Source organism: Lepisosteus oculatus, chromosome 24 (assembly GCF_040954835.1).
Source record: "Lepisosteus oculatus isolate fLepOcu1 chromosome 24, fLepOcu1.hap2, whole genome shotgun sequence".
Classification (NCBI taxonomy): Eukaryota; Metazoa; Chordata; class Actinopteri; order Semionotiformes; family Lepisosteidae; genus Lepisosteus; species Lepisosteus oculatus.
This window is the reverse complement of record NC_090719.1, coordinates 15,123,441-15,147,620: the sequence shown is the minus strand read 5'-3', so window position 1 is coordinate 15,147,620 and position 24,180 is coordinate 15,123,441. Positions and strand designations below refer to the sequence as shown.

Sequence of the window (24,180 nt, the reverse complement as noted above, 5' to 3'; positions counted from 1 at the left end):
AACAGCACAGCAACAAACAGACCTCTTCGTGACGCAATTACAATCATTTTTTTACACTACTAAGCACGCACAGACATTTAAACACAGAAAGAGAAAAATTTGATATTAACCCATCCAGTAGATATGTCCTGATTAGAAAATTGATCCAAGCATCAGGCAGCAGGAAAGAAGCAGCAGGGGGCGAAAAGGGAAAACAAAAACACAGAGAAAAATTGGTTAAAAACATTCAGTAGAAACAGTTTCCAGCACCGCTGGCGCCAATGTCCTTGTAAATCTCTACATGCCACATGACAGCACAGTAACTGCACGGAAGACGAGCATAAGCCTGTTCTCATGTTGAAACAGTCTTATGGCTGAAAACGGGGGTGGATATTTACTTAGTTACAGCAAAGTACCATCAATGTTCACATATCGACATGGAAAGGATGGAAGTGCTGATCAGAGACGAGGTGCCGAGCAGCAGGGATATTAAGAGCTGGTCAGAGCACTGGTTATCAACAGGAGGCAGATGCTTACACAGGGAGATGGATGGATTTTCACGTTACAGGTTATTAACATATAAGCTGCTCTGCAAGGTGTTTCAGAGCACGTCCTGACAAGGAACCACAGCATAGCCCCAGTCATTTCTACCTGAAGTACCAATCTGTATACCCCTACTTTCTACTCGCTAAGAGCTGCACGCTCCTGATCCATGGCGCTACTGGATCTGGGGAGCATGCGGGGAAGAATGCCCGCGCGCCTCTCTGGCGCCCCCTACCTGGTCTCCTGCAGCCACTGGTGGAAGGCGTTGGCGTGCTGGGCAAACTCCTGGCGCAGCTTGTCGTTCTCCTCCTGCCGGCGCTGCTCCTTCTGCAGCTCCTGCTCGCGCTCCTGCGGGAGAAAGGGGACGGCTGTCTCTCCCGCGGCGGAGCGGCCAGGCTCCGAGCGCCACCTCGACTCCCAGCGCGGGGGAGACGCGCGCGCACTGGGAGCCAGGCGTGCGAGCCCAGACGGGACAGTCCTAAGCGCTGATGAGTATTTGGTGAGGAATACCCCCCAGCTACCCTTCAGGTGACAGAAGGGTCCAACGCCTCAGAAGAGGCCCCATTCGTGAGTGAGGAACACGGCCTGCTGTATGAACGGCGGGGGCGGAGGCGGCACCTTGATGATCTTCTGCAGGTTCCTCCAGGTCTCCTCCAGGGCCTCCATGGTGAACCAGGTGTAGGGGTTGGACACCACGTGGTAGCTCTTGATCTGGCGGTCCAGCTCGGCCAGCTGGTTGAAGTCGGCCTGCGCGGAGCTGAGCGAGGAGCGGAAGGCCTCGTGGGCGTCCCGCAGAGCGCGGATCTCCTCCAGGGAGTTGCAGCGCACTGGGTCCGTCAGGTCCTCCTCGGCGTTCTCAAACCAGCTGTTAAACGCAGACGCCTTCTTGGCGAAGGTCAGGAAGAGGTCCTCCACCTGAACAAGGGGCAACAGCACTGCGCGTCAGGCAGTCTTCCCTCTTCACGAGATCTCCCAGGAATAAAATACCATGCCTAAGGACACCACAGAATTATTTTCCCATCCTGACAAGCAGGCAACACCCCTCTTGCCGATCCTGACCTTCCGGAAGTGCTCCTGGGCCTCCAGCAGCTTCTTCTTGCGGGCGGCGGAGTTGGAGAGCAGCTGGTTCCAGCGCTTCATGAGCGTGGCGTGGCGCGCCTCGATGGCCTTGGACTGCACATGCTTGGCGGCCACCAGCTGGTCCTTGAGGGCCGTGATATTGGTGATGCCCTCCTGCTGGAAGGCCTGCAGTCCGGCATCGAAGGTCTCCTGCGCACAGCGGGGGACAGGCAGGTCTCAGCACAGCCAGCCTGGGGGGCGCTGCCCTCCCCCAGCCTGAGCCCCCCAGCCCAGCGGCCTGGGCACGACGGCTTTGCAACTCCCGCACAGCTCCAGGACTCGAGGAAAGCGTTTTAGCAACCATGTTTCTCCAACACATACTTCTACAGCGCGTGACCTTTAAAACACAGACATCCCGAAACCGAACAGTCCCTAGCTGGACACGCCTGCTTATGTTTCTTCATTCCCAATATTTTTATACTCTTTACAGAAAAAAAGTTAGGCGTTTCAGACTGCTTTATGGTAATCTTACAGATTTCAGAACTATAATAGTAGTTGTGGTTCGGGGAGCGGACTCTCGCACCTGTTTAGTGAGCAGAGTCTGCACCGAGGAGAGGTCACGGCCGTAATCGTCCGTCTTCAGGCTATTCTCTTTCTCACCTGGAAAGGAACGAGGAAGTTCTCAAACCCACACAGAGACCGAACACAGACGCCAATAAAGCCTTTTGTTTTATACCGCATCTATAGATGTGCCATCCCTGAAGATTTACACAAGTCACTTCCCCAACAACAAAGTGGCCCCTTCTTATTTAAAACACAGGCTTGCCTCCTGATCAGAAATCACACTCATACGCTGCAAGGCACATGTAAAAAGAAAAAAAAAAATCAAAATGCAAGATGCTAATATTAGTAGGGAACCGCAGTCCTGACGTCTTAGACCTGTTGTTAAATGTCGGTAACAAAATAAATTCATCGGCGGCATGGAAAAAAATGACAAATTTCAAATGAAGCACAAAATAGCAAACTTTTTGTGAAAGAACTGTAAGTCGCCATGTTGTTTCAAATTTGCATTTGAGGTTCCTGCAAATTGTGCTGTGATGCGGCCCTTCCTGCTCACTAGTCACTGTAATGACTGACGTAATGTACAAGCGAATACGTACAGGTTGTGCAGCAGTTCTTTCTCTGCAGAAATGTTCAAATGTGATCTGCATGCAGTGAGTGATTTGTCGGCAAAACTGTCTCAAAGTCAAGAGAAATATTTCTATGGGTTTGAAAGAGATCTAGTCCTGTTCACAGTGCAATACCGCCGCTTCACGTCAACCGATGCTCTGTTGCCTCGTTCTGAATTGCGGGATGCGGAGCTGTGCTTGCCGACGCCGAAGCGAGCAGCTCTTGGACAAAGTCGGCACGGATCACCCAGCGACCCACCGATCCAGGACTCCACCACGTCGGCCTTCCAGTTGAACTGCAGGAAGGCCGAGTTCTCGTCCAGCTTGGCCTTCCTCTGCGCCGCGGCCTTCTCCAGCTCCGACACCTTGCCGCGCAGCGCCTTCATCTTGGCGCCGATGTTCTCCACGTGATGGTTGTTCTGTGGGGACACAGCCGGGCTCCTTCAACGTCTCGGCATTTCGATCGACGCGAGCTACACGCCTCGTAAACGTTTTTATAGCGCCACCCATTTCAAACGATCGCCCTGCACGCACGGATACGGCGTTTCAGTGCAACTTGCCTTCTGGATCAGATCGTCCCCATTCGCACACACGTCGTTCACTCGGTCCCTGTGCACCGTGAAGTCCGTCTCGAAGGCCTCGTGCTTCTTCAGTAAGCCCTGTCAAATGGAAAGAGCACAGTTCAAGCCAAGCAGACAGAGCTCCGCACTGGAGGTACGCGATTCTACTGACCAAACAAATATTCTTCACGTTTAGAATTTGTATCAGTTTTGAAAGCAGGCGAAAGTCAGTTAGGTACCTTATAAAAAAAAATACTACTACAAAATAATCGAGGGTGCCCAGAGAAGCAAAAAAGTCACTCCTTAAGTGCAGCGAAGGCTATTCTGCTCCGAGATCAAGGCAGGACACTTTGCCTCTGACCTGTGCTGTCAAAACAGCGAGAGCTCATGTGGAATTTCCAAGACATGCTTGGTCTCTAAACATTAAAAACATTAAAAAAAACTCACAGCACGCCTCACAATAATTAAACCGAGTTTATTTCCTGCCACAGTCCGGCCACTGACCCCGAAGAGCATGAATCTGAAGCAAGAACGAGGTCTCGTTAGTCTAAAGGGGATAACAGCTGTAACAGGAGAGCCTGAGCACCACAGCGTTTTCAGCTGGGGGAACAGTTAGAGCTTCTTATCAAAGGGCCTTTGTAAAAAAAAAAAAAAAAAAAAAAAAAAAAGCCCCCCCATCCCACAAATAAAACCCAATAAAGGTTCTTGTTTCGCAGAGGCCTGACCTGCACGGCAGCCAGTGTGTCCCCATAGTCCTCGCTGCCCACCAGGTTGAGCTTCTCGTTGATCCAGGCCTCCTCCTCCTCCACATTGGCCACGAACTGCTGGTACTCCAGGGACTCCTCCAGCCTCTGGCCCCTGCAGCGCGGAGACAAGACGGACCTTCACACTCCTAGCCGGCTCCGGCCGCCGGGGCTGCAAACCTCCCGCTGGGCTTCTCCGCCTGCAGCGGGCGGGATCACGCCCCTCGCATACCGGGGCAGGGCGAGAGAGGACAAGGGCAGCCCGGCCAGCCAGCGGGGGTGCTGAAGGAGAATCCCCACAGACCTCCAGGAACCTCAGACACGCAGCTGCCTGCAAGTCAACGAGCCGGACCGGCTCACTGGCCTCCTCTCACCTGCAGCCCGAGGATTTTACCACTCCAGCCTGATGATTTCACAGAACCAACTGCACTGTCACTAAAGAATATGGGTTTCGGGGAATCACTTAAAGAAATACATTTTTTAGGAAACGCACTGAACTAAATAAGGCTCTGAACCAGGGCTCTTCCATGAGTGGTATTTGCCTTCAGTTCAGTAAACGGACCACGAGACCGCACCAAGGCACGCGCTCGACAACTGGACCCTGGCCCCCCGACGTCACGGGCAGGGCGGGGCACGTACCGAGCTGCAGCCAGGTCTCTCAGCTCCTTCCAGTGCTCCACAAACTGGGCCAGGCGCTGCTGGATCTCCTCCTGCCCGATCGTGTTGTCATCGGACAGCTTCCTCCCCGTCTCCAGCACGGACTAGAGGAGCACAGCCGTCGGGAACAGAGACGTTGGGTTAGTTATTTAACCCGCAACACGAGGAGCTCTTACAGCCCCGGCACTGGACTGCCAGGCCTGGATCCGCAGTTCCCGCTGGACACCTGCGAGCGCGCTCGTCCGTACCTGTATAGCAGGCTCATGGGCAGCCAGCTCGGCCTCCAGCCTCTTGTGTTTCTTCCGGAGGTTCTGCACCCCAGTCAGGTCACGGCCATAGTCCTCGGAGCTCACCAGCAGCTTCTTCTCCCTGCAGGGGGCGGCAGCGAGCAGTGCACGGTGAGATCAACGCTGGACTAGCTGGGAAGCACTAAAACTGGATACCAGACTCTTTCCAGGCTTAATGCAGATTGATACCTCTGCTCTGCAGGGCTAAAGGTTTTTCTAAACTTTTTTTTTTGAACATTCAGATACTGTGCAAGCAACTTGAGCTGATTTACCGATACCTTCATTTTTTGCGCTACTAGAAATGTTAAAAACATGTAGCACACCAACACAACTACAGACTGGGGCCACAGAACCGATCTGCCCTTCGCTGGGATGCGGGGTCCTCGGAGACACTCACTTGATCCAGGACTCCTCGTCATCCAGGTCCCTGAAGAACTGGTGCAGGCGGTGCGACTCGTTCAGCTTGGCCTGCCGGCCGGCCGCCATGCTCTTGATTTTGACGAAGCGCCCGTTGACCGCATTGCGCTTGTCCTTCACCTGGGACGTGTCGAAGGCGTTGCTGGCCATCAGGCTGTCTGCCTGGCCGTTCAGGTCTTTCAGCCGGTCCTGCAGACACAGTATAAGCACCGGTCACTCAGCCCCACCTCAGGACTCTCTACGGCTTTGAGCTTTCCTCGTGAAGAGGAGCGTGCACGGTATGAAAGTTATTCCAGCATCAGTTATCGGGCATTTCCTTTCATTTATCACCCATGTGAAGCATTTAAGAAAAAAAGATGCTAAGATTTGAGACACGAAACAAAAATCTGTCAAATGTGCAACACATTTAGCTGGTCTCTGACAAAAATACCCCAGATTCCCTGTTCAAAATCGATTATACAGTCTGTGACTGCAACACCTGGGTGCAGTCCCAGGTGGCTCTGCAGCAGAGCTATCCAGGCTGCATGCAGTACCTCATGTGCAGAGATGTCGGCCTCCAGCAGCTGGTGCTTCTTCAGAAGATTATTGACAGAAGCAAGATCCTTCCCATAATCCTCTGAGGCCAGGAGGGCCTCAACCTGGAGGGAGACAGAAGAAAGAGCTTGAAAAGCTGCTGGTCTGATGAAAATACTGGTATTCAAAGGTGAGGAAATTAAAATTCTAAAAGACAGAGGTTCATTTCTATCCAGTTTGATCGAATTTAGCCCTTTTTGAGTCGATTCTCTAAGTCTTTCCATTGAAACAAGTCAAAAAGGTAGTTTGATTACAGTCTCTAAATGTCACAGTATCAGTGGCTATGAAATTCACTGTCTGTGCTAAAAGGAAGCTAGATACCTGTAGCCCGTTTCCACCGGGACAAATCACGTCCAGCTTTAATACAGGAATCTGAGCTGAAGCAGCTGCCTGTGGGCCTAAGCACTTGCTCCCTCACCTCAGACAGCCAGAAGTCAAAGTCCTTGATTCCAGTGTTGAAGTTCTGCTGCTTGTTGGCCTCCTTCAGTTTCTGGCTCTTCTCAGCTGACTTGTTCACCAAGAACTGCCACTGGTCATCCAGGGCACTGAGACGAGCCTGCAGAGGAGGAGGAGGAGGAGGAGGGGGGTGAAACTGACAGCTGCACGTACTGTTACTGCTAAAAACTGCTCGTCAGCATCTCTCCCTGCTTTACAACAGCAGTGCCCTCTGGGCGTCCATGACAGACTCCTCTTCAGTCTTACTTAGGTGCCTTTTTTCAAAAGGGACACAAACTCCAAAACAAGCCACGCAGGTTCTCTGTCCTGCACGATTTTCTCTTCCGTCATCGACGCGATCAGCACCTTTCAAGTGGGCGACAAACGGACTCTAATCTAGATCAACGGCAAACCACCAGCGCCCACACGGCTCTTGGGCAGACGTGGAGCTGATCGGGCTGGCTCCGAGCCAGCGGCACGGCGAGGACGTGGGACCCACCTTGACGGCGTCCTCGCTCCCGGCGCAGGCGCCCCGCTGGATGAGCGAGTTCCCCGTGTCGATGACGCCGCGGATGCGGTCGGCGTTGGCGTGGAGCTCGGCCTCGAAGGCCTGGTGCTTCTGGTGTTTGCTCTGCGGGCCACCGAGGGGACAGGGGGGACAAGGTCAGAGCCAGGGAGAACGGAGACGGGGAAAAGTCCCCCAGCCAGCCAACTACAGGGCGTGACCTGCAGCTCTATTATTGAACGCTTGTACAAACGGGTGCTAAATGGAACATAAATGCCGCAAACCATAACATTGATCTTACCTTTGGTAGCTAAATCAACCATAACACAAAATTTGGAAAAAAAAAATGCAGATGGTAGAACACACTCAGTATTAATTTTACAATAACTGACAACGGCTTGAGTGATGAATTGTGAAAACATCAGAACAAGAGGCCAGCGTTTTCTCAATTGCTAGAGACACCACAGCTCACTAGACATTCAAAAAAATGAAGAGACTGTCCTGAACACACAGCAGTGTTTTCCACACCTGAACAGCGTTTTAAACATCGTTCCAGACTTGCAAATACCCCCCCATGGAAACAAGATGGGTCCGTGGCCCATGCTTGAATACATTCTCAACGGTACTGGATCGAAGTGGTTTAGAGAAACGCGTGCGCCCGTTCACCAATGGATAGCGTTTTTGTAAATGTTCTTAAGTCTTCTAAAGGAGCATTGTTAAATACTGCAGCGTGGAACGAGTTTTAAAATAGACACCCCAAGAGTTAAGACAAAACAAAAATGAAAGCACACCCAGCTTCTTTAGTGTCACGGACTTACACTAAGAACTGCAGAACTATTCACAAAAAAGCAAGCACGCCAAGTACGGATGAACAGAAGACACATGGGTGGAGGTCCAGCCAAGCCGACTGTGTATCTACACACTTATCAGAAGAGACTGACACCCAGTCAAGAGACCCTACAGTTAGTACAGACACACTATTCACTTACCAGCAGTTTGGACAGCTAAAAACAGACATAGAAAGAAAGAAGATATTCAGTATTTCATTCGGAGAGATGCAGGAGATCATAAGAAAAGGACAATGTAAAAATATTGAGAGGATGAGGAATAGAAACTGCTCATCAGCAGTGAGAAAAATTGGAAATGCCAAATACGTTCGTATTTTACAGCTCCTCGGTGCAGAACGGCCAATTGGTCATCGACTTCCTGATGTAACCCTTGTACTGCACACAGGACCCCTGCGCTCGCTGCTCTGACACGCTGTGATGCTGGCCCTGACATCACTACAAGCTGGCAGGTGGTTCTGCTTCATCTCCAGGACTCACTGCTACACGGCAAGCCAAGACAAGCTGAGCCATCTGCACCTCGGGGCTCAACGTGCTACAAGTCTTAGGAGAGGCGCACTGAGGCCCTCAACCACTTCTCTACATGGCTAACTTGAAAACCTCAGAGAAAATCAGCATGCTCTACAGAGCTTAGACCACAATAAACTCGTGGGACATTTCCTAGTTTGCAGAATGACTCCTATGTATTCAGCTGCTGCCTGTTAAAACACATTCTAGAACCGTTTTAGCAAAACCAGATGTAAATGTTTATTTTTAGTAATTCGGGTGGTTTGCCAATCATAATGTCCTAAGGTGAAACATACGCTTTCACATTCCTGGCCCCGATCCCCTTACCTGGATGTTGGTGGGATCCTTGTAGGACTCGTCCGTAGCGGTCTGGAGCTTCTCGCTGATCCAGGCCTCGATCTCGTCCACATCCCGGCTGAACTGCTGCAGGGTCTGCGACTCGCCCAGCTTGGACCTCTTCTCAATCATCTGGGCCTTCAAGTGGCGCCACCTGCAATCCGCACACAGCTTCAGCACCGACATGCAAGTGATCGTCACCGAGGCGTTTCCTGTGCGCGCTGTGAGAGCGATGTACACTCCAGGACATGCTAGAACTCTGCAGCACAAGCACAAATCCCCTTTTCCAAGGGCTACATAAACCTGCACAGAAGGCATCTCGACGACGGCCTCTCAGTGAGGCCAGCAGCCACACTGACCTGTCCAGGACCTCATTGCGCCTGTTGGAGATGTCCTGCTTAGCATAGTGATCGGCTCCAATCAGCTGATCAGCAAAGGACTGCAGAGCGGCGATCTTCTCCTCCTGCAGGGGACAGGGACACGGAGAGTTTCAGATGCTGCATACTTGTACAGCAACCCAAAAGCAACTGAAGGTCAATATTAATTTCCGTGAATAATACTACAGCCCACTGGACCATGAGCAATTCGTTTGGCGCAGGTCTCCGAGCTGCGACCTCAGCATTTCCCCTTTGCTACCAAGGCGAAAATGCAGCAGCCTCGCACTGACCTGCACATTGATGGCCTTATCGAAGTCCTCGTGCTTCTTGATGAGGGCTTCCACGCTGTCCAGAGAGTCGCCCTTGTCATCGCTGGCCAGGAAGGCCTCCCGAGCCGCCATCCAGTTCTCCGCCTGCTCGCAGTCCCGGTTGAACAGCTGGGGGGGGACGAATACCACATGTCCAGTTACCACGCACTGTCTCCCTGCCTACCTCTCCTGCAGCAAGAGAGCTAAACGTCTGTCTGACTCACTATCTCAATGCATCGCATCTGTTGAATCAAGCTGATCTGAAAAATAACGCATTGAACTAGTGCTCATCCAACAGTGAATCCTCTTCAAGGTGTTCATTTATTGAAGTGGAACTGCAATTCCAGTTTCTCAGACTGGTTATTAAATCTCTATTACAATATTAATTTATAGAGGTTATCAAAAGATTCGACATCTTGAATTAAGGACAAAATTGGGAACTTTGTGAAAGTACTGTAAGTCGCAAAGTTGTCACAAACTCGCAAGGAGAGGGCTGGCCGGGCCAGAGGCAGGGAGGAGGGGCCGCGGTGTGGGAGGTGTGAGAGGAGAGGCCTGGCCGGGCCAGAGGCAGGGAGGAGGGGCCGCGGTGTAGGAGGTGTGAGAGGAGAGGCCTGGCCGGGCCAGAGGCAGGGTGGAGGGGCCGCGGTGTAGGAGGTGTGAGAGGAGAGGCCTGGCCGGGCCAGAGGCAGGGTGGAGGGGCCGCGGTGTAGGAGGTGTGAGAGGAGAGGGCTGGCCGGGCCAGAGGCAGGGAGGAGGGGCCGTGGTGTAGGAGGTGTGAGAGGAGAGGCCTGGCCGGGCCAGAGCCATAGAGGACGAGGCTGTACCTGCAGCTCCAGGCACTGGTCCAGCATCATCCTGCGCTGCACCCAGGCCTTCTCCAGGTCCGCCCGCTCATGGTCCAGGAGCTCCAGCTTCTCCTTGATCTCGGGGCTGGCGTAGTGCCCGCGGGCCAGCAGCTGCTGCCCGAACTGCTCGAAGGCCTGGAAGGTGCCGACCCGGGCGTCGATTTCGGTGCGGTGCTCCTGCACACAGCCGGGAACAAAGAGCAGCACCTTAGCAGCGAAGGAATTCCACCACATCGACAGGAATTTCAACATTGTAGAAAAAAAGCCTTTAGTTCCATTTGCAAAAACAGAAGAAGAAAGGCTCAAAGGGGAGCCAGATCGATAATATACAGCTGAAGTGTGTTTATCGGAACTAATTCAGAGCCTAAAATCTTTATCACAGAAGACAGGTGGTTGGAAAAATGAAAATAACTTTTCATTGAATGAAATGAAAGAAACAGAAGAATGCAGAAGCATTTATAGTGTGCCGTTTAGGGCGTATCCCCGTCCAGGCCTGCCCTGTATTCGACTCCGATCAGTGGCCACAGGCTGAGAGCTGCGCTGGGCTGCAGTACCTGGTGTCTCTCCAGCAGAGCCTCAGCCCCCGTCACGTCCTTGGCCAGCTCTTCCGACGACACCAGTCCACGGATTCCATTGATCCAGGACATCAGGTCCCTGAAGAGGAAGATACACACCAGTGCTGCTCAGCCGCTGCGCTCTTCCAGCACAGATTAGCACAGTTTCACAAGACGCAAGAACCCAAATCTTTGTGAGGTCACGGAGCATGTGCTCAAAACAGTTGAGCATACACTCCATTACGTGTGTGTGTGTGTGTGGACCACGATCATGCACCAGGAGCTTTCAGAACCTGTTTCGACTCTTGGCTCTGCGCTCTGCTTCCCGAACAAGGCACGTTTCTCCTCCTGGGGGACTGCGTTAATCCGGCTGGCCTGTGCCCCGGTCACCCCCCGTTACCTGAAGTCGCTGAGGAAGCGCTGCAGGTCGTGGGAATCGCCCAGTTTCTCCTTGCGCTGGTCCGCGCGGCCCACCAAGCTGGTCCAGGCCTGGTTCAGCTCCGTGCACTTCTCCTGGATGTCGTCGACGGCCTCGGGGTGGGACTGGATCAGCCGCTCGGCCGTTTCCCCCAGGGAGTTCACCTGCACGGCGACGCCACAGCGCGGGGTGTTGAAATCGTGTGCATTTCACCTGCAGCCGACATGCCGCCCAGAACGGAGCCGTGGAAGGTCAGGCTATCCTCAGCCCCTGGGCCTAGTGAAGTCCATCCCTCCGTCTGCTAACAACTTTCTCCAATTCAGGGCTGCGGGGGAGCTGGAGCCTATCCCAGCAGGCCACAGGCGCCAAGGCAGGCCACACCCTGGGTGGGACACCAGTCCATCCCAGGGCACACACAGACACAGGCACTGGATAATAACAATTCCATTAGGAATAATATTCCTCTATTTTAGTAAATAAATAAAAAAATTCACATCATTCCGGATGTGGAATGTGGAAACCGATCCCAGGTTTTTATCAAAGGATCCTCAAGAGAGTCCGCTACGATGGAACTACCACACAGCTGGATCTCGGAGCTACAGACCTGAAAGGTAGAGAGTTCCATCACAGTTACTGTACAACAGGACTGGATCCAATCAAGCCAAGGGGGGGGGGCAAATACAGAAGCCCCCAGTGCTGAACCATCAGCTTTCCAACGGTTTACTGCTGGAAACGTCAGCCAGCCCACCCGGAGCCCCTCCTGCTGCTGTGGGACGCCTGGACTGGAGCTACCTCTTTGCAGGAGTGTCCCTGCCGCGGTCCAGAAAAAGGGACCCCGTCCCCAGAGCCAGGCTACATCGGGCCCCTGTTGCCGGCGGCGGTCCAGGCGTTACCTTGTCTCCGAGCGCGGCCAGGTCCCTCTCGAAGCCCTCGTGCTTGCGCTGCAGGGCCTGCACGCTGGCCAGATCGTGACCGTAGTTGTCGGTGTTCAGCGCCTGGTTCTTCTCCTCGATCCACTCCTTGGTCTCGTCGGCGTCCCTGGACAGTGAGCGCGCGTTAGCGGACCGCGACAAGAGCCAGGACACTCCAGGCCGGACTAACAAATACGGCGGACAAATTTAGCCCGCAAGAGGGCAGGAATCAGAGGAACTAACGAAGGGAAGGCCGCGCTTGCTCATTTTTTAGCCGGCAGAAACATTTTAAAACAATAGATGCATCAGAGAAATTACCACTAAGCAAATGCATCTACGCCACTAAATGGGGAAAGAAAAAGATTTATACATTTTAAAAATGGTAACGAAGCCCGTAAGGGTTTAAGCTTTTCCATTAAAAACGTAGCAGGCTGAAGGCGAGAGCGAGTCAGTTTAAAGACGCAGCAGCAGAGGGCTGCAGGAGAAACGGAGGGGCGTCCGCGTGGCACCTGTGGAAGCGCTGCACCTCGTGGGCGCTGCCCAGCAGGTTGCTCCTCTCCTCCGCCAGCTGCTGTAGGGACCTCCAGCGCTCGTTCAGCTCCTGAGAGGGAGGGGAAAAGGAGACGAGGTGGGGTTAAAGGCAGTCAGCAAGCCCCCAGGGGTACGCTGAAGCCCCAGGGATCCACCCTATTGGCTATTAGGGTTCGGGCAGTTGTTACGGAGCGAAGCTGACAAACTGCATGACTAAATGCGATTTTTAAAAAGATATCTTTACCAAGTGCCCATCTTAAATTCCCCTTTGCAGCCTTTGAATGAAGTTTTTAGTTCTGAATGAGACCATTGCTGGTGGTACCCCGATTTCTAGGAGTGACACGGGCAAACCGGTCTGTACAGACGAGGGTTATTCATTTGCAAACAAAAACGAAAAGGCACACGCACGGTTTTTCAGCGGGAAATCAACGACGGTGACCGAAGGGCGACAACACCACAGGAGACGAGACGGTAAGCTGGGACTGCCAGAGGAGAACGACACACAGGTGTGCAGGAGGGGGAATGGGTCTCAGCAGGTTAATGCAATGAGGCAGATGGACAACATTTTGTGGCAATATGAGAACCTGTATAGTAATTTACCCCCCTTAGAACCGAGTCGTCAGTCTTCGACTTTAGGCAAAAAAACTGAACAATTTGGATCAATCCATCTCGTAATTATTAATTATTTTGGAAACAGTCCGAGTGGCACAGCGAGAGCAGTCCGTGCCTGCAGAGGCAAGCGTGCATCACACTGCAGACGCTGTGGTCCCACTAACACGTCACCACAATCCTGCGGGCGGTCAGTGGGCCAACAGGACCGAGGGAATAAGCTGCAGCTGCCACCCTGGTGTTCTCCCAGACCCGACACATCTGGATGGGGTCTACCAGCCACTAATGAGTGAACAGGCCAGGTGGGCACCATGCCCCCCCGGCACGCATCTCCGTGCAGGAGGCGCAGAAGCTGGGAGCACACTGGGAATGAGATGGAAGAACACACGAGCGAAGAAGGGAAGTGGATGCATTCGCCTTCATGCGGAGCGCGTGTTAAGGAGAGACGAGGAAGGGAAGGGGTCTTGAGCAGACAGAGGATACAGGACAGGGGGCAGGGGACTCTTACCTTGATGGTATTAAAGCTAGTCACCGTTTGTACTGTCAAGCGTATAGACTACATCCAAATAAGAGCAGACAGAGAAGAGGGGAAACAAAAAACCAGACCAATCAGAAGATTCACTACAGGTGCTCTGAGAGCACGATGTGTTTAGACATCTGTCATCAGTGTAGATGAAGATCCCACCACCCGATACGTAGAAGCATGCAATGAATAATGTTATAAATGAAGATCTGTGCAGGACTGAGGATTAAGGCTTTGGGGGAAAAAAAAGAGACTATAGTGGCGTATTGATAAATACTTGAGATATCAATCCTGGCAAAATTATCCATAACGTTTCATTACAGATGATTTTGCCCATCTGGTACTATATCCAAAATTAATTTGTTCAAGGAGATTATATTCAAATTAGATACATTTTATATTTGCTGAATCAAACGGTAAAACCCTCTAAATCCAGCCCTGAACAGTGTTACCCACTGGAGAAAGATGAAATGGAAATGAAGAAAGGCAGTCATGTATGATACTGGGAGAGGGTTTTAGGAAGAAGTGAAAAATTTCCAGTTTGGATAAAAACCCACTGTGGAACAAAGTTTATAGCAAACTCCAAGGGTGAATTTTCCAGATTTCAAAATAATGCTTTGATTAAAAAATTACAGAACACAGAGTATTGAGTAAAATGTTTTAGATCTTCTAGCTATTGCAACTCAAAAATCAACTAAAAACACTAAAAACACAATGCACTTCCTTCTACCCAAACCTAAGCATTTTCACATTACACCTGTTTAATGTTCTGCGTTTGGAAAAGGGGTCTAAATTAATAGAAGTCTTCAGCTATAGGATCATGCAGGTCATAGCTTAGCTCACGATCATTAGGGTTTCCGTGGCACAAAACTAGAGTATGACTTTGGAAATGGCTGATGACTACAATCTTTCCAGCATGATTCACACATCACCATCATCATCATCATTTGTAAAATCGTGCTGTCGGGTGAGAGTTCATGCAATGGTCTTGAAATGGAAGAATATGCAAGTTGATGGCGAAATGGTTTTAAATGTTAAAAGATGACCAGGCCTGCTTAGCCAAGTCAGACCTTTAATGGAGAGCAGGAGACAAGCGCGTCTTACCTTCCAAGGTGAGGCGGTTTTCGAGTCGGCTTCATCCCTTGCCGATCCCAAAGCCTCCTGTCAGGAAAGGGATTTGAGGAATCTTTAGAGCCTAAACGGGTAATTATTTCCTCCCAAAGCTTCATTCCTCCCGAAACATGAAGCAAACGATCAAGATGTGCTAAAACAGATCCAGGACAAAAAGCGCCAAGTCTTAATCTGGGGAGTGATACTGCAAGCTACAGCTGGGCCTACAGCCACTACAGCCTGTTCAGGGAGGGAGAAAAATCTCCGTCCGGGGGTTCACTGCCTGCCTGAGCTCACCTGCGTCTGAGCCACAACCGCCCCGTCGTCCGCCATCAGCCCCTCGGACTCCAGCTCTGTCGCCACCTTGTTGATGTCCCGCAGGCGGGACTCGTTGGCTTTCAGGTCCTGCAGAACAGAGCGCGGCGTCAGGCTCCCGTTTGCACACTGCAAAGCCATCCCTGTGTACAGCACGCATCCCCGCCACACCACAGCAATACCGAGACAAGAGCACGAAGACCACTTACTCATGGCACGAGCATAACAACGCGAATCCCAGTTTAGACACTGGGAATGACGGGGAGACAGCAGGAAATTCACATTTAAGGAGTTTGGGATCCTCCGTTACAAATCACCAGGCAGAGTCGATGAGAACAGGTCCCTCATGGAGACGTGGGGCCCCAGGTGCGAACAGAAAAAGAATCGGGTGACGTTCGACCCCCCCCGCCCCTCCAGTGGAAAGAGATGCGTCTACCTTCTGGAAGTCATCGAACTTCTTCTGCAGGACCTCCACCTGCTCCAGGTCCGAGCCCACCTCCTCGGTGTGCAGCGCCCCCTCCTTCTCGTGGATCCACTGCTGCAGCTCGTTGGCCTCGCGGAACAGCATGAACTTCTTGCAGCTCTTCTCCAGCATGTCCTTGCGCCTCTCGCCCAGCTCCAGCAGGGCGCTGTACCTGCAGGGCGGGGGAAGGCGGGCTCAGCGGGCTGGCACACCTGCAGCCCAGCGGCACCGCGCCCTCGTCATGCAGGGGCTCGGCAGGATCGGTACGCCAAGGAGGTGCTCGTTTTGCTCAAGCCACCTTGGTCAACAGCCGGTTGCTTCCTATTTCTGACCCCTGGCGGTCAGGCTAAATGTAAAGCAGTCGTTGTCTATTAATGAGCGGTGAAGCAGTTACAGAAACGGCTGTGAACTGCTTCGTTTTATCTCTCAACCTTGGGTGTGTGTGGGGTTACTGAACACGTTAACCCATCACACATCTTCTGATGCTCAGGTATTTGCATTTTCAATATCTATAAAAGATCAATCAAGCTAACGCTTCATTTCAAGAGGCTCGCGTTTACAATATTTTGCACATGGCTTAAACGTCTGATCCTACCTAGCCTATTCATGAACAGGCAGGGCTGCGATCGGATTTAAACGGCTTCAGAACACCACCGTAAGAAAGTCACCCACAAAACACACTGGAAAAAAAAAATCTAGCAACGGAAAATTTAGCAAATTAACAACTTAAAAAATGGCAATGAATGAGCGATGAAGCGTGTAGCTGTTGGTTCCTGCACAACCTGCTTTGCGTTTTCCAGGCTTGCACGGCTGTTCCAGCAGCTATTAACAACAGAGCCCTCTTCCTCAACAGTAAAGGACTCTGTAGTGAACTCTTCCAAAGGCTTCAGAAAACGAGGCCATTCGTTTAAATCAGTTCTCCAGTCCTGGTCACAGAGAAACCCAGCCCAGTTAGTTTTATAGGTCATCTGCGTCTAAAACCTGAGGACACTTGTTTAATCGGGACACTGATTGTTTAATCAGGTAATCTGTTGAGATTAAGTTCTCACAGGTGTCCTTAGCAAATAAGAAATTCAGAGAGCGTATAGGACAAACTCTTAATTTAGCAAGCCTCCTGCTTAAATGATCCGAGAAACTTCAAAATTTTCAGAAAACAGGAATCTATTAAACCTGCTGGACTGGCGTTCTCCAGGCCGAGGGCTGGAGACCATTCACTTAGACTGGTGGTGGTTTACTGAGAAGGAAGTACTGCATATAAGCACAGAAATACCACCACAACGGCTTGAAATAAGGAAGCAAAGAACTCAATTCCTATATTTCCAGTTTTTTTCCCCAAAGCTCAGAATTTTTAACACCCAGTGGCTTAACTACACACAAGAACCAACCAGTGACAGTTTATTAAACTACTGAACACGTCCCCCAGTGGCCCGAGAGAGGGGGGTCTACACACAGAAATAAAATAAAATGCACATCAATCCTATTCCAAACTCACATGAACAAAAAACCCAACACAACAGACACCGAGACAGAGATCAGACGGCTTCTATTCAGGTGATGATAGAAGCGCTATGCAGAGGAAGCACAGGCAGCTGAGGGGAAAAAGTGAATGAGCTGGGCTGATCGAGACCGCATGGGGCGGCAGACAGGTCTTACTCACAGTTCCTCCACCTGTTTCATGCGGAGAGAAACGCTGCCGGCCTCCTTAGTAACGAGAGTCCTGCACAGACAGAGGGAAAGCACAGCAGAGGCATGCGGGCATTAGTGGTTCAGAGAAGAGCCAAGCACCAGAGAGAGCAGAAGCAAGGACCCAGAGAGCGGGAGGTCTCGCGGGGTGGAGCGGAGCTAGACAGGAGAAACGGGAGCAGCCGGAGAGGGTTAGGGAGTTAGGCATACCACACCTGCCTGCCGTGAAAGCAAACGCCACTTCCCAAGCACACAGAGAGGGACCGCGCCTCTCCGCGCGGGCAGCTGCGAGACACCACCGCACTTCGGAGTTAGATGTGAAGCGAGATTAATGAATCCGTCTGACACTAAAATACCTTAATTTTAACACGCTTTGAGTCCTATTCGTTGCTACACTAATGTATCTGAACTCATTGGACTCCCTCGGCCCTCGCAAAACCGCGCAGAACTGGAACGGCGAGCGCCGGGAACGCGGCAAGGCCGCGCCGGAGGGACTCGGGAAGCTCTCGGACGCCGGCGGCCCCCGGGGAAAGCGCCGGGTCTCCCTTACTGGCTCTCGATCTGCTCCTGGCGCAGCGAGATGCTGCCCTGCTCCTCCAGCAGGTTCTCCCGCGAGCTGGACTGGGTGGGATCCAGCTTCTTCACGTAGGCGGCCGGGACGAAGCCCTGGCGGTCGTTCACCTCCACCTTCCACCAGTCCTGCGGGGGGGACGGGCAGATCATCAGCCTCCTAGCCTGGGGGGGTCTCGGGGGCACGCGGCCGGGAGGGGGGGGGGGGGGTCCGCGGTACCTTGTTGGTGCTGTTGAGCAGAGTGAGGATGTCCCCCTTCTTCATGGTGACCTCACGGGGGCTCTTCTCCTGGTAGTCGTACAGCGCCAGCACCAGCTCCTTCCCCGTCTCGTCGTCGGTGGGCGCCACTTGTTGCTGTTTTCGGATGGGAACAGACGGGGTGCTCAAGGCAAGGAGCGGAGCCGCAGAGCAATGCCTCTACGGTAGTGACCGCACCGCACCCATCGCGCCTTAAACTCCAGTAAGGGTCGGACCCTTCAGCCTGGACCCCCACGTTCAAAACCAAGCATGGCAGCGATGCCAACATTATAAAGAGAAAGGTCTACACACGGTCTCATTGCATTTGTTTAAAACACAACATGGGCGTGACACTTTACCTTCTAATACTTCTAACAAATGTTATCTTTCATTACTGCCCCCGACTGGCCATTTCCCCACTTGCTCTGCCTTCCTAGAGCCCAAGAAGAGGAGAGCATTTCTGGTCTTACCCTGCAGGACTGCGCCTGCTCCTTCAGGGCCTGAATGCTGCTCCCGTAGGCGCTCAGGTCCGACGTCAGCGCCTCGTGCTTCTTGAGGAGAGCCTGCGGGGCAAGGGGCGAACGTGAGCTGGGCTTTCGGCGGCCGACCCAATCGCTCCGATCGCAAACTCGCGCTCATTCCTGCGCTTTGCAGGCTGCATGAACTACCACCCCCCCCCTCACCTCCACTCCCTCCTGACCCCTCCTCAAACCCCCATCAAGCTGACCTTTCCTAGAGTTTACTGCCTTTACTCCACTCCAAGACAAATAACCCCCAGATCACCTCTACAGCCTTCCCTCCTCAGCCCAGACAATGAGCAGCACTCCTCACTTTTCCCATCATTTTCAGTAACACTATGGGACTTTCAGCAGCTGCCAACAACACAACGAGCTGACCCCTCGACTGCTCTCGCAGCTCCACGAGACAAGTGTGAAACTGACGTCTAGTCGTTATTCCGGCATGAAGTACCGGACACACACTGCAGGATACAAGCTGCAACCTTGTCCTCACTCCCTCTCTTTCCTACGTTTGGCGGAGGGGGTTTGGTAAAGGGAGACGGGGGGTGTCTAGCTCTCTGGATCGTTCCTGCCACCTGCGAGACGCTCCTGCACTTTGGAGTGAGCCTTTGAGGACGTGAAGCGAGGCAGATTCATTTCACATTACAATACCTTCATTTTACCAGTTTGCTGTGAATTTTATTTGTTACCACTCTAATGTTTCGGAACTCCCTTGACTAAAATGGCGAGTGCTGGGCCGTTCCTCTTCAGCCCCGCTAAGAGCCGCTGTCCCTCGGCTCCCTTCTCGCTCCCCCCCCCCACGGCTCACCTCGGCCGAGTCCTCGTCCTTGCCGTAGTCAGTGCTGCCCACGATGGGCTCCTTCTCCCTCATCCAGGACTCGGCCTCGTTGGCGTCGGCGAAGTACTGCTGGGCCTGCAGGGAGTCCTCCAGGTCCTGCCTGCGCTGGGACGCCTTCCCCTTGAGCGCCTCCCAGCGGCCGTTCAGCTCGTCCAGCTTCGCCTTCACCTCGTCCCCAGCGAAGTGGCCTGGGAAAGCGGACGAAACGCCGTCAGGCGCGAGGGTTCGAGTGGGTTTTTATTTAACCCTAAAGCATCGCACGTGCGAGAAGAACTACACACTTCATACAGGGAACGACAGGGATTCAAAATCACCCGAGGGTCCTGAACGTAGAGCCTGATATTTTTCAGAGATGGAAAGAAACGTTTCTGGTACTATCTGCACAATTCTACAACGGATCGGGCGTTTTTCCCAGCTGTGGTCTGGGACACAGAAAAGAGTTGGCTCCACGGGACCGATTTCTTCATGTGATTTCGCGAATTCAAGTCCAAGCGAGGGACCACAGCGCAGCGGCTCTGCGGTTCTGTGGCTCTTACCCTCCTCCACCATGGTCTGCCCCTTCTGCGTGACGGCTTTGATCCGGGGCTCGTGTCCGGCGATCTCGGCCTGCAGAGCCTGGTGCTTCTTGAGCAGGTTCTGGACACCGATGAGATCTTTGCCTAGGGGGGGAGGAAAAGTTTTTATGAAATTTCGAGGGTTTAGTAGTGAAGCCCTGGAGAAGCTGCAGCCAGAACTCGTGAACCCCAGGCCCAGTGCTCACTACTGACCCCTGTTGGTGGACGACGCGATGGGCTCTTTTTCACGGATCCAAGTTTCCTCATCCTCGACGTCCCGGAAAAGCTGCTGCAGGCGCAGGGAGTCCGAGAGCTTCTGCTTGCGGGCCACCATGGGGTCCTTCAGGGCCGCGTAGCGGGAAACGAGGGCCTCCTGTTTCTTCCGAATGTTATCGGCGTCGAAATGACCCGCCTCCTGGAACTGGCGTGCCTGGATGGTGATGCCGTCGATGCGGTCCTGTTAAGAGAAGGGCTACGCGTTAGATGCTGCAGCCCGACGTTGCCATCCCAGGGGAAAACAAGAACAGGAAGAGGAGGCACCTGGTGAGCCGTGACGTCGGCCTCCAGCAGGGCGTGTTTCTTCTGCAGGTTCTGCACGCTGGTCAGATCTTTGCCGTAGTCGTCGGAGGACAGGTGACCCTCCACCTCGTACAGCCACAGCTCGATGTCCTCCACGTTGCGGTTGAACTGCTGCTGCTGGTTGGCTTCTCGCAGCTTGATTCCTGGCGGGGGAGTGAAGGGCCGGTTCTTAAACGTCGCTTTATTTACGGTTATAGACAACAGAACCCAAATTGCAAGACGCTGACGGAATTCAAATCCGTTCTGTACTTTCAACAAAAAGAACATGACAGGCAACTGGATTAAACTACAATGTGCCAACCCCCCCCCCCCAAAATTACAAATGTTCGTACAAAGGCCTGACGCCAGCCGTGGGGTACAGCCCATGAGGCCTTCCAGAAAGCAGCACATCTCTATTCAGAAAGACTCCACATCTCTTCCGGTCACCTTTGAGCTCCGTGGCCTCCAGGAGCTTCTTCCAGAGAGCGCTGACTTCCTCCATGCGCCCCGACACCTCGCCGGAGGCGTAGTGATCGGCGTTGATCAGCTCCTGTCCCGCTTTCTGCAGGGCGTCGACGCGGCTCTGATTGGCCGAGAGCTCGGCTTCAAAGGCCTGGTGCTTCTGCACTTTGCCCTGGAGGTTGGAGGGGTCCTGAAAGCAGCAGGCAGCACGACAGAGAGAGGCATGAAGCCATTAATTACAACAAAGTGTTTCCGGCAGGGTTACGGAATTCCCCCAATACCTTCTAGTTCTGACACCATCAATGGCGTGCATTTGTGCAGCATTGCTTTCTTGAACTCTGCAAAAGTGCCGTGCAAACAGGCCCCCCAGTTTAATAATCCCCCTTTCTGGTTTCGAGGGTTGAAGTGCATGTGGTCATCAGTGCCGACACCTCCGAAAACATGCTAAGAGGAGGGTACAAGGATATTTCAGGCGACGGAAGGGGAGACGAGGGCCTTCGGCGGAGCTTGCCTTGTAGGCCTCGTCGGTGGCCGTCTTCATCTTCTCGTTGACCCAGCTCTTGAGCTCGTCCGAGTCGCGGAAGAACTGCTGCAGGTGGAAGGAGTCCTCCAGGGCGGCGCGGCGCGACTGGGCGCGCTCGTGCAGGGCGTTGCGGCGGCTCAGGAGCTGCGCGGGGGCACAGGGAGACGGGCCGTCAGCCCAACACTCACAGCAGGGTACCGCACACGCCCGCCGCCCAGTTAAAACTGACCAGCCTCGATAACACCTCGGTCAAATCAAGACGGGCTCCATCAAAAAACGCTGCCTGTCCCTTCGCTCTTTCAATAGAAACGAGGAGTACACAAGGACAGAAAAGTTGCGCAACGTGCCTCTGAATGCACTAAGTAACCAAATTAGTAATTTCAGGAAACGTCCATCACTCCTGTGCGATGGACAGCGCACAACCGCAAGACGCATGAGGACGCTAGTTTGGACAAGGCTGCAGCGCGGCGGGGGGAAGGCGCGTTGAGGTCTTTAAAATCCACGCGGCCGCTTACCGCATCTCGGCGCGTCGCCACGTCCTCCTTGGCGTAGTGGTTGTTCTGAATCAGCTTGGTAGCAAACTCATCTAAAGCCTAAACATTGCAAAGGAAAGAAAAAGAAAAAGACTCGCAAGCAGTGCCATAGAAAACGGGTCCACACGAAGGGACTGGAATGGTCATCTTCAGAGTCAGCACACCGGGACTCAAAATGGACCAGAATAACAAAACACCATACCGGAGCGCTTCCAGGAACAAAGGCGTGTCACGTACACTGCATGTGTTAACCAAATTCTCCACTAGCATTTGTGTACACAAACACACAGATTATTTTCCCTAAAAAACAGTGATGCTTTGACGCCTGGAACAAACCCATCGTTGTGTTAGTATGATGACTGTCAAAAACACATGAACATATAACAGTGAAGAATGAGAAATTCTCACGGTGATCTTCTCCTCCTGGGCACTGAGGGATTTCTCAAAATCCTCGTGTTTCTTCAGCAGGGCTTCCACACTGTCCAGAGAATCACCGAGGTCTTCATTCAGCAGGAACGCCTTCATTGAGAAAACAGGAACACGCAACAATTCACACAGTGTCCTACAGCTCTTTGGTGAAGGATCGGAACTTTCTCTGTGCATTAGTAAAATAATATCAGAACTGCTTTTATAAAATCATATATGCAGTTGCAGAAATAAACCATTTGCTTTGCAGAGGTCTGTCTTGCTTGAAAAAATCTATACTTTGGGACAAAACCACCAGGATGTTAACAGGACTCGAAAAGGGCAGAAGGCACCAGCGGTCAGTTTCAAACAGACACCTCTTGGTCAGTGTAAGCAGAGCCGGGATGTTTGTCCAGCTCACCTCCTGCTTGCTCATCCAGTTGTCCACCTGCTCTGTGTCCCTGTAGAAGAGCTGCAGGTCCATGCACTGCTCGTACTGCTGCCTGCGCAGCTCCCAGAGCTCCAGGAGAGAATCCTTCTCCTCCGCCAGGATGCCCAGCTGCAGAGACACACCCCACACACACACCATGAGCAGAGCAGCACAGTGCGGGCTGAGGAACATCACAATCCCACCCATCTCCAGGCTGGATATGGACTACTTCAACAGGAGGTAACTGGATTAAATCATGCTTCCAAGGCAGCTAATGAGTTCTTTGTATTCTCATTAATATGGCCAAAATAATTGGTTTTACTCAACTCGTATGCATCGGGACACTAGACCTGCTTAATCTTGAAATCATAAACTCTCAAGCAACATACTTGGGCCAGTCTACAGTACAGTCTACTATTACCATGATTGCTTTTAATAAATATAAAGTGTAAATATTACAACGTGAGCAAATGGCTTGATATTTGCAGAAGATAGTGCATCTACCACAGCTAGATAACACCGATTCATACAAAAGGTATTTACTATGAGGCTAGTACGTCTTCTTTATAGCGCAATTGCTGTGAAATGTCCCGTTACCTTCTCTCGGACTTCATCGGAAGCATAATGTCCTGTGGCCAGCAGAGCCTGGCCAGCCTCATCTGTGGCTTTAAAGCTGTCTTCGTGTGCATCAATCTCTCCCTGGGGAAAGACAGCAGCAAGGAGATTCAGCCAAACAGCTGAAACGCTGGTGAGTGCTGCAACAAGGGCCTGACCATAACTGTTGAATGCGCAGATACAAAAGAGGTCCGTTCCTGCAATTTAAACTTGGTTTAAAATGAGAGAGAAACACAAAACATGACGAAAGCATTTTCCCCCTCTCACCAAACTGAAAACATTTGTCACTAAATCCCATTCCTGTGCTTTCATGCAGAACATGTTCAACAGATTCTGAAAGCTCTCATTGACAGAATAAATCCAACTACAGGACACATAATACAGGGAAGACAGTCCTGCTACAGGACAAAGGCCTCCGTTGCTTGCCAGTGGCAAACCGTAACTCTTCCCTGCAGCCGTGCAAGTACCTTGTGCTCCTGGTGTCTGTCCAGCAGTGCTTCTGCTCCGGCCACGTCGTTGGCCAGCTCGTCGGCGTTGATCAGGGCCTTCATCTCGGTCACCCAGCTGGTCAGGTCCCGGAAGTCTGCCGTGAAGCGCTGCAGCCTGGGAGAACGGGCAGCGCAAAGCTCGAGACGGACAACTTCCACCACGCACCGAATCCCAGCATGTGCCTG

The 24,180-nt window shown here is 52.4% G+C and overlaps 1 protein-coding gene across 10 annotated transcripts in view; it reads right to left on the bottom strand.

Moving 5' to 3' along the window:
• sptan1 (spectrin alpha, non-erythrocytic 1) overlaps positions 1 to 24,180 on the bottom strand; it is a 42,855-nt gene that overhangs the window by 6,248 nt on the left and 12,427 nt on the right. For 5 of the 10 annotated variants that reach the window (XM_069183483.1, XM_069183484.1, XM_015367174.2 and 2 more), the window contains 42 exons: positions 23,974 to 24,109; positions 23,489 to 23,590; positions 22,883 to 23,020; positions 22,465 to 22,575; positions 22,039 to 22,116; positions 21,512 to 21,667; positions 20,986 to 21,190; positions 20,521 to 20,702; positions 20,194 to 20,437; positions 19,963 to 20,085; positions 19,397 to 19,614; positions 18,541 to 18,633; positions 18,053 to 18,187; positions 17,813 to 17,961; positions 17,237 to 17,296; positions 15,553 to 15,751; positions 15,099 to 15,206; positions 14,796 to 14,852; positions 13,677 to 13,724; positions 12,538 to 12,629; positions 12,011 to 12,155; positions 11,100 to 11,281; positions 10,700 to 10,799; positions 10,125 to 10,322; positions 9,283 to 9,429; positions 8,975 to 9,078; positions 8,607 to 8,769; positions 7,917 to 7,931; positions 6,922 to 7,053; positions 6,406 to 6,543; positions 5,948 to 6,052; positions 5,395 to 5,603; positions 4,959 to 5,079; positions 4,693 to 4,814; positions 4,036 to 4,168; positions 3,311 to 3,409; positions 3,010 to 3,169; positions 2,165 to 2,241; positions 1,582 to 1,791; positions 1,141 to 1,437; positions 758 to 870; positions 111 to 128 (listed from right to left, as the gene is read on the bottom strand). In XM_069183483.1, coding sequence (XP_069039584.1) covers positions 111 to 128; positions 758 to 870; positions 1,141 to 1,437; positions 1,582 to 1,791; positions 2,165 to 2,241; positions 3,010 to 3,169; positions 3,311 to 3,409; positions 4,036 to 4,168; positions 4,693 to 4,814; positions 4,959 to 5,079; positions 5,395 to 5,603; positions 5,948 to 6,052; positions 6,406 to 6,543; positions 6,922 to 7,053; positions 7,917 to 7,931; positions 8,607 to 8,769; positions 8,975 to 9,078; positions 9,283 to 9,429; positions 10,125 to 10,322; positions 10,700 to 10,799; positions 11,100 to 11,281; positions 12,011 to 12,155; positions 12,538 to 12,629; positions 13,677 to 13,724; positions 14,796 to 14,852; positions 15,099 to 15,206; positions 15,553 to 15,751; positions 17,237 to 17,296; positions 17,813 to 17,961; positions 18,053 to 18,187; positions 18,541 to 18,633; positions 19,397 to 19,614; positions 19,963 to 20,085; positions 20,194 to 20,437; positions 20,521 to 20,702; positions 20,986 to 21,190; positions 21,512 to 21,667; positions 22,039 to 22,116; positions 22,465 to 22,575; positions 22,883 to 23,020; positions 23,489 to 23,590; positions 23,974 to 24,109 — 5,622 coding nt within the window. The remainder of the gene's footprint in view (positions 1 to 110; positions 129 to 757; positions 871 to 1,140; positions 1,438 to 1,581; positions 1,792 to 2,164; positions 2,242 to 3,009; positions 3,170 to 3,310; positions 3,410 to 4,035; positions 4,169 to 4,692; positions 4,815 to 4,958; positions 5,080 to 5,394; positions 5,604 to 5,947; positions 6,053 to 6,405; positions 6,544 to 6,921; positions 7,054 to 7,916; positions 7,932 to 8,606; positions 8,770 to 8,974; positions 9,079 to 9,282; positions 9,430 to 10,124; positions 10,323 to 10,699; positions 10,800 to 11,099; positions 11,282 to 12,010; positions 12,156 to 12,537; positions 12,630 to 13,676; positions 13,725 to 14,795; positions 14,853 to 15,098; positions 15,207 to 15,552; positions 15,752 to 17,236; positions 17,297 to 17,812; positions 17,962 to 18,052; positions 18,188 to 18,540; positions 18,634 to 19,396; positions 19,615 to 19,962; positions 20,086 to 20,193; positions 20,438 to 20,520; positions 20,703 to 20,985; positions 21,191 to 21,511; positions 21,668 to 22,038; positions 22,117 to 22,464; positions 22,576 to 22,882; positions 23,021 to 23,488; positions 23,591 to 23,973; positions 24,110 to 24,180) is intronic. The other 5 variants (XM_015367173.2, XM_015367178.2, XM_015367176.2 and 2 more) reach the window with 3 other exon arrangements.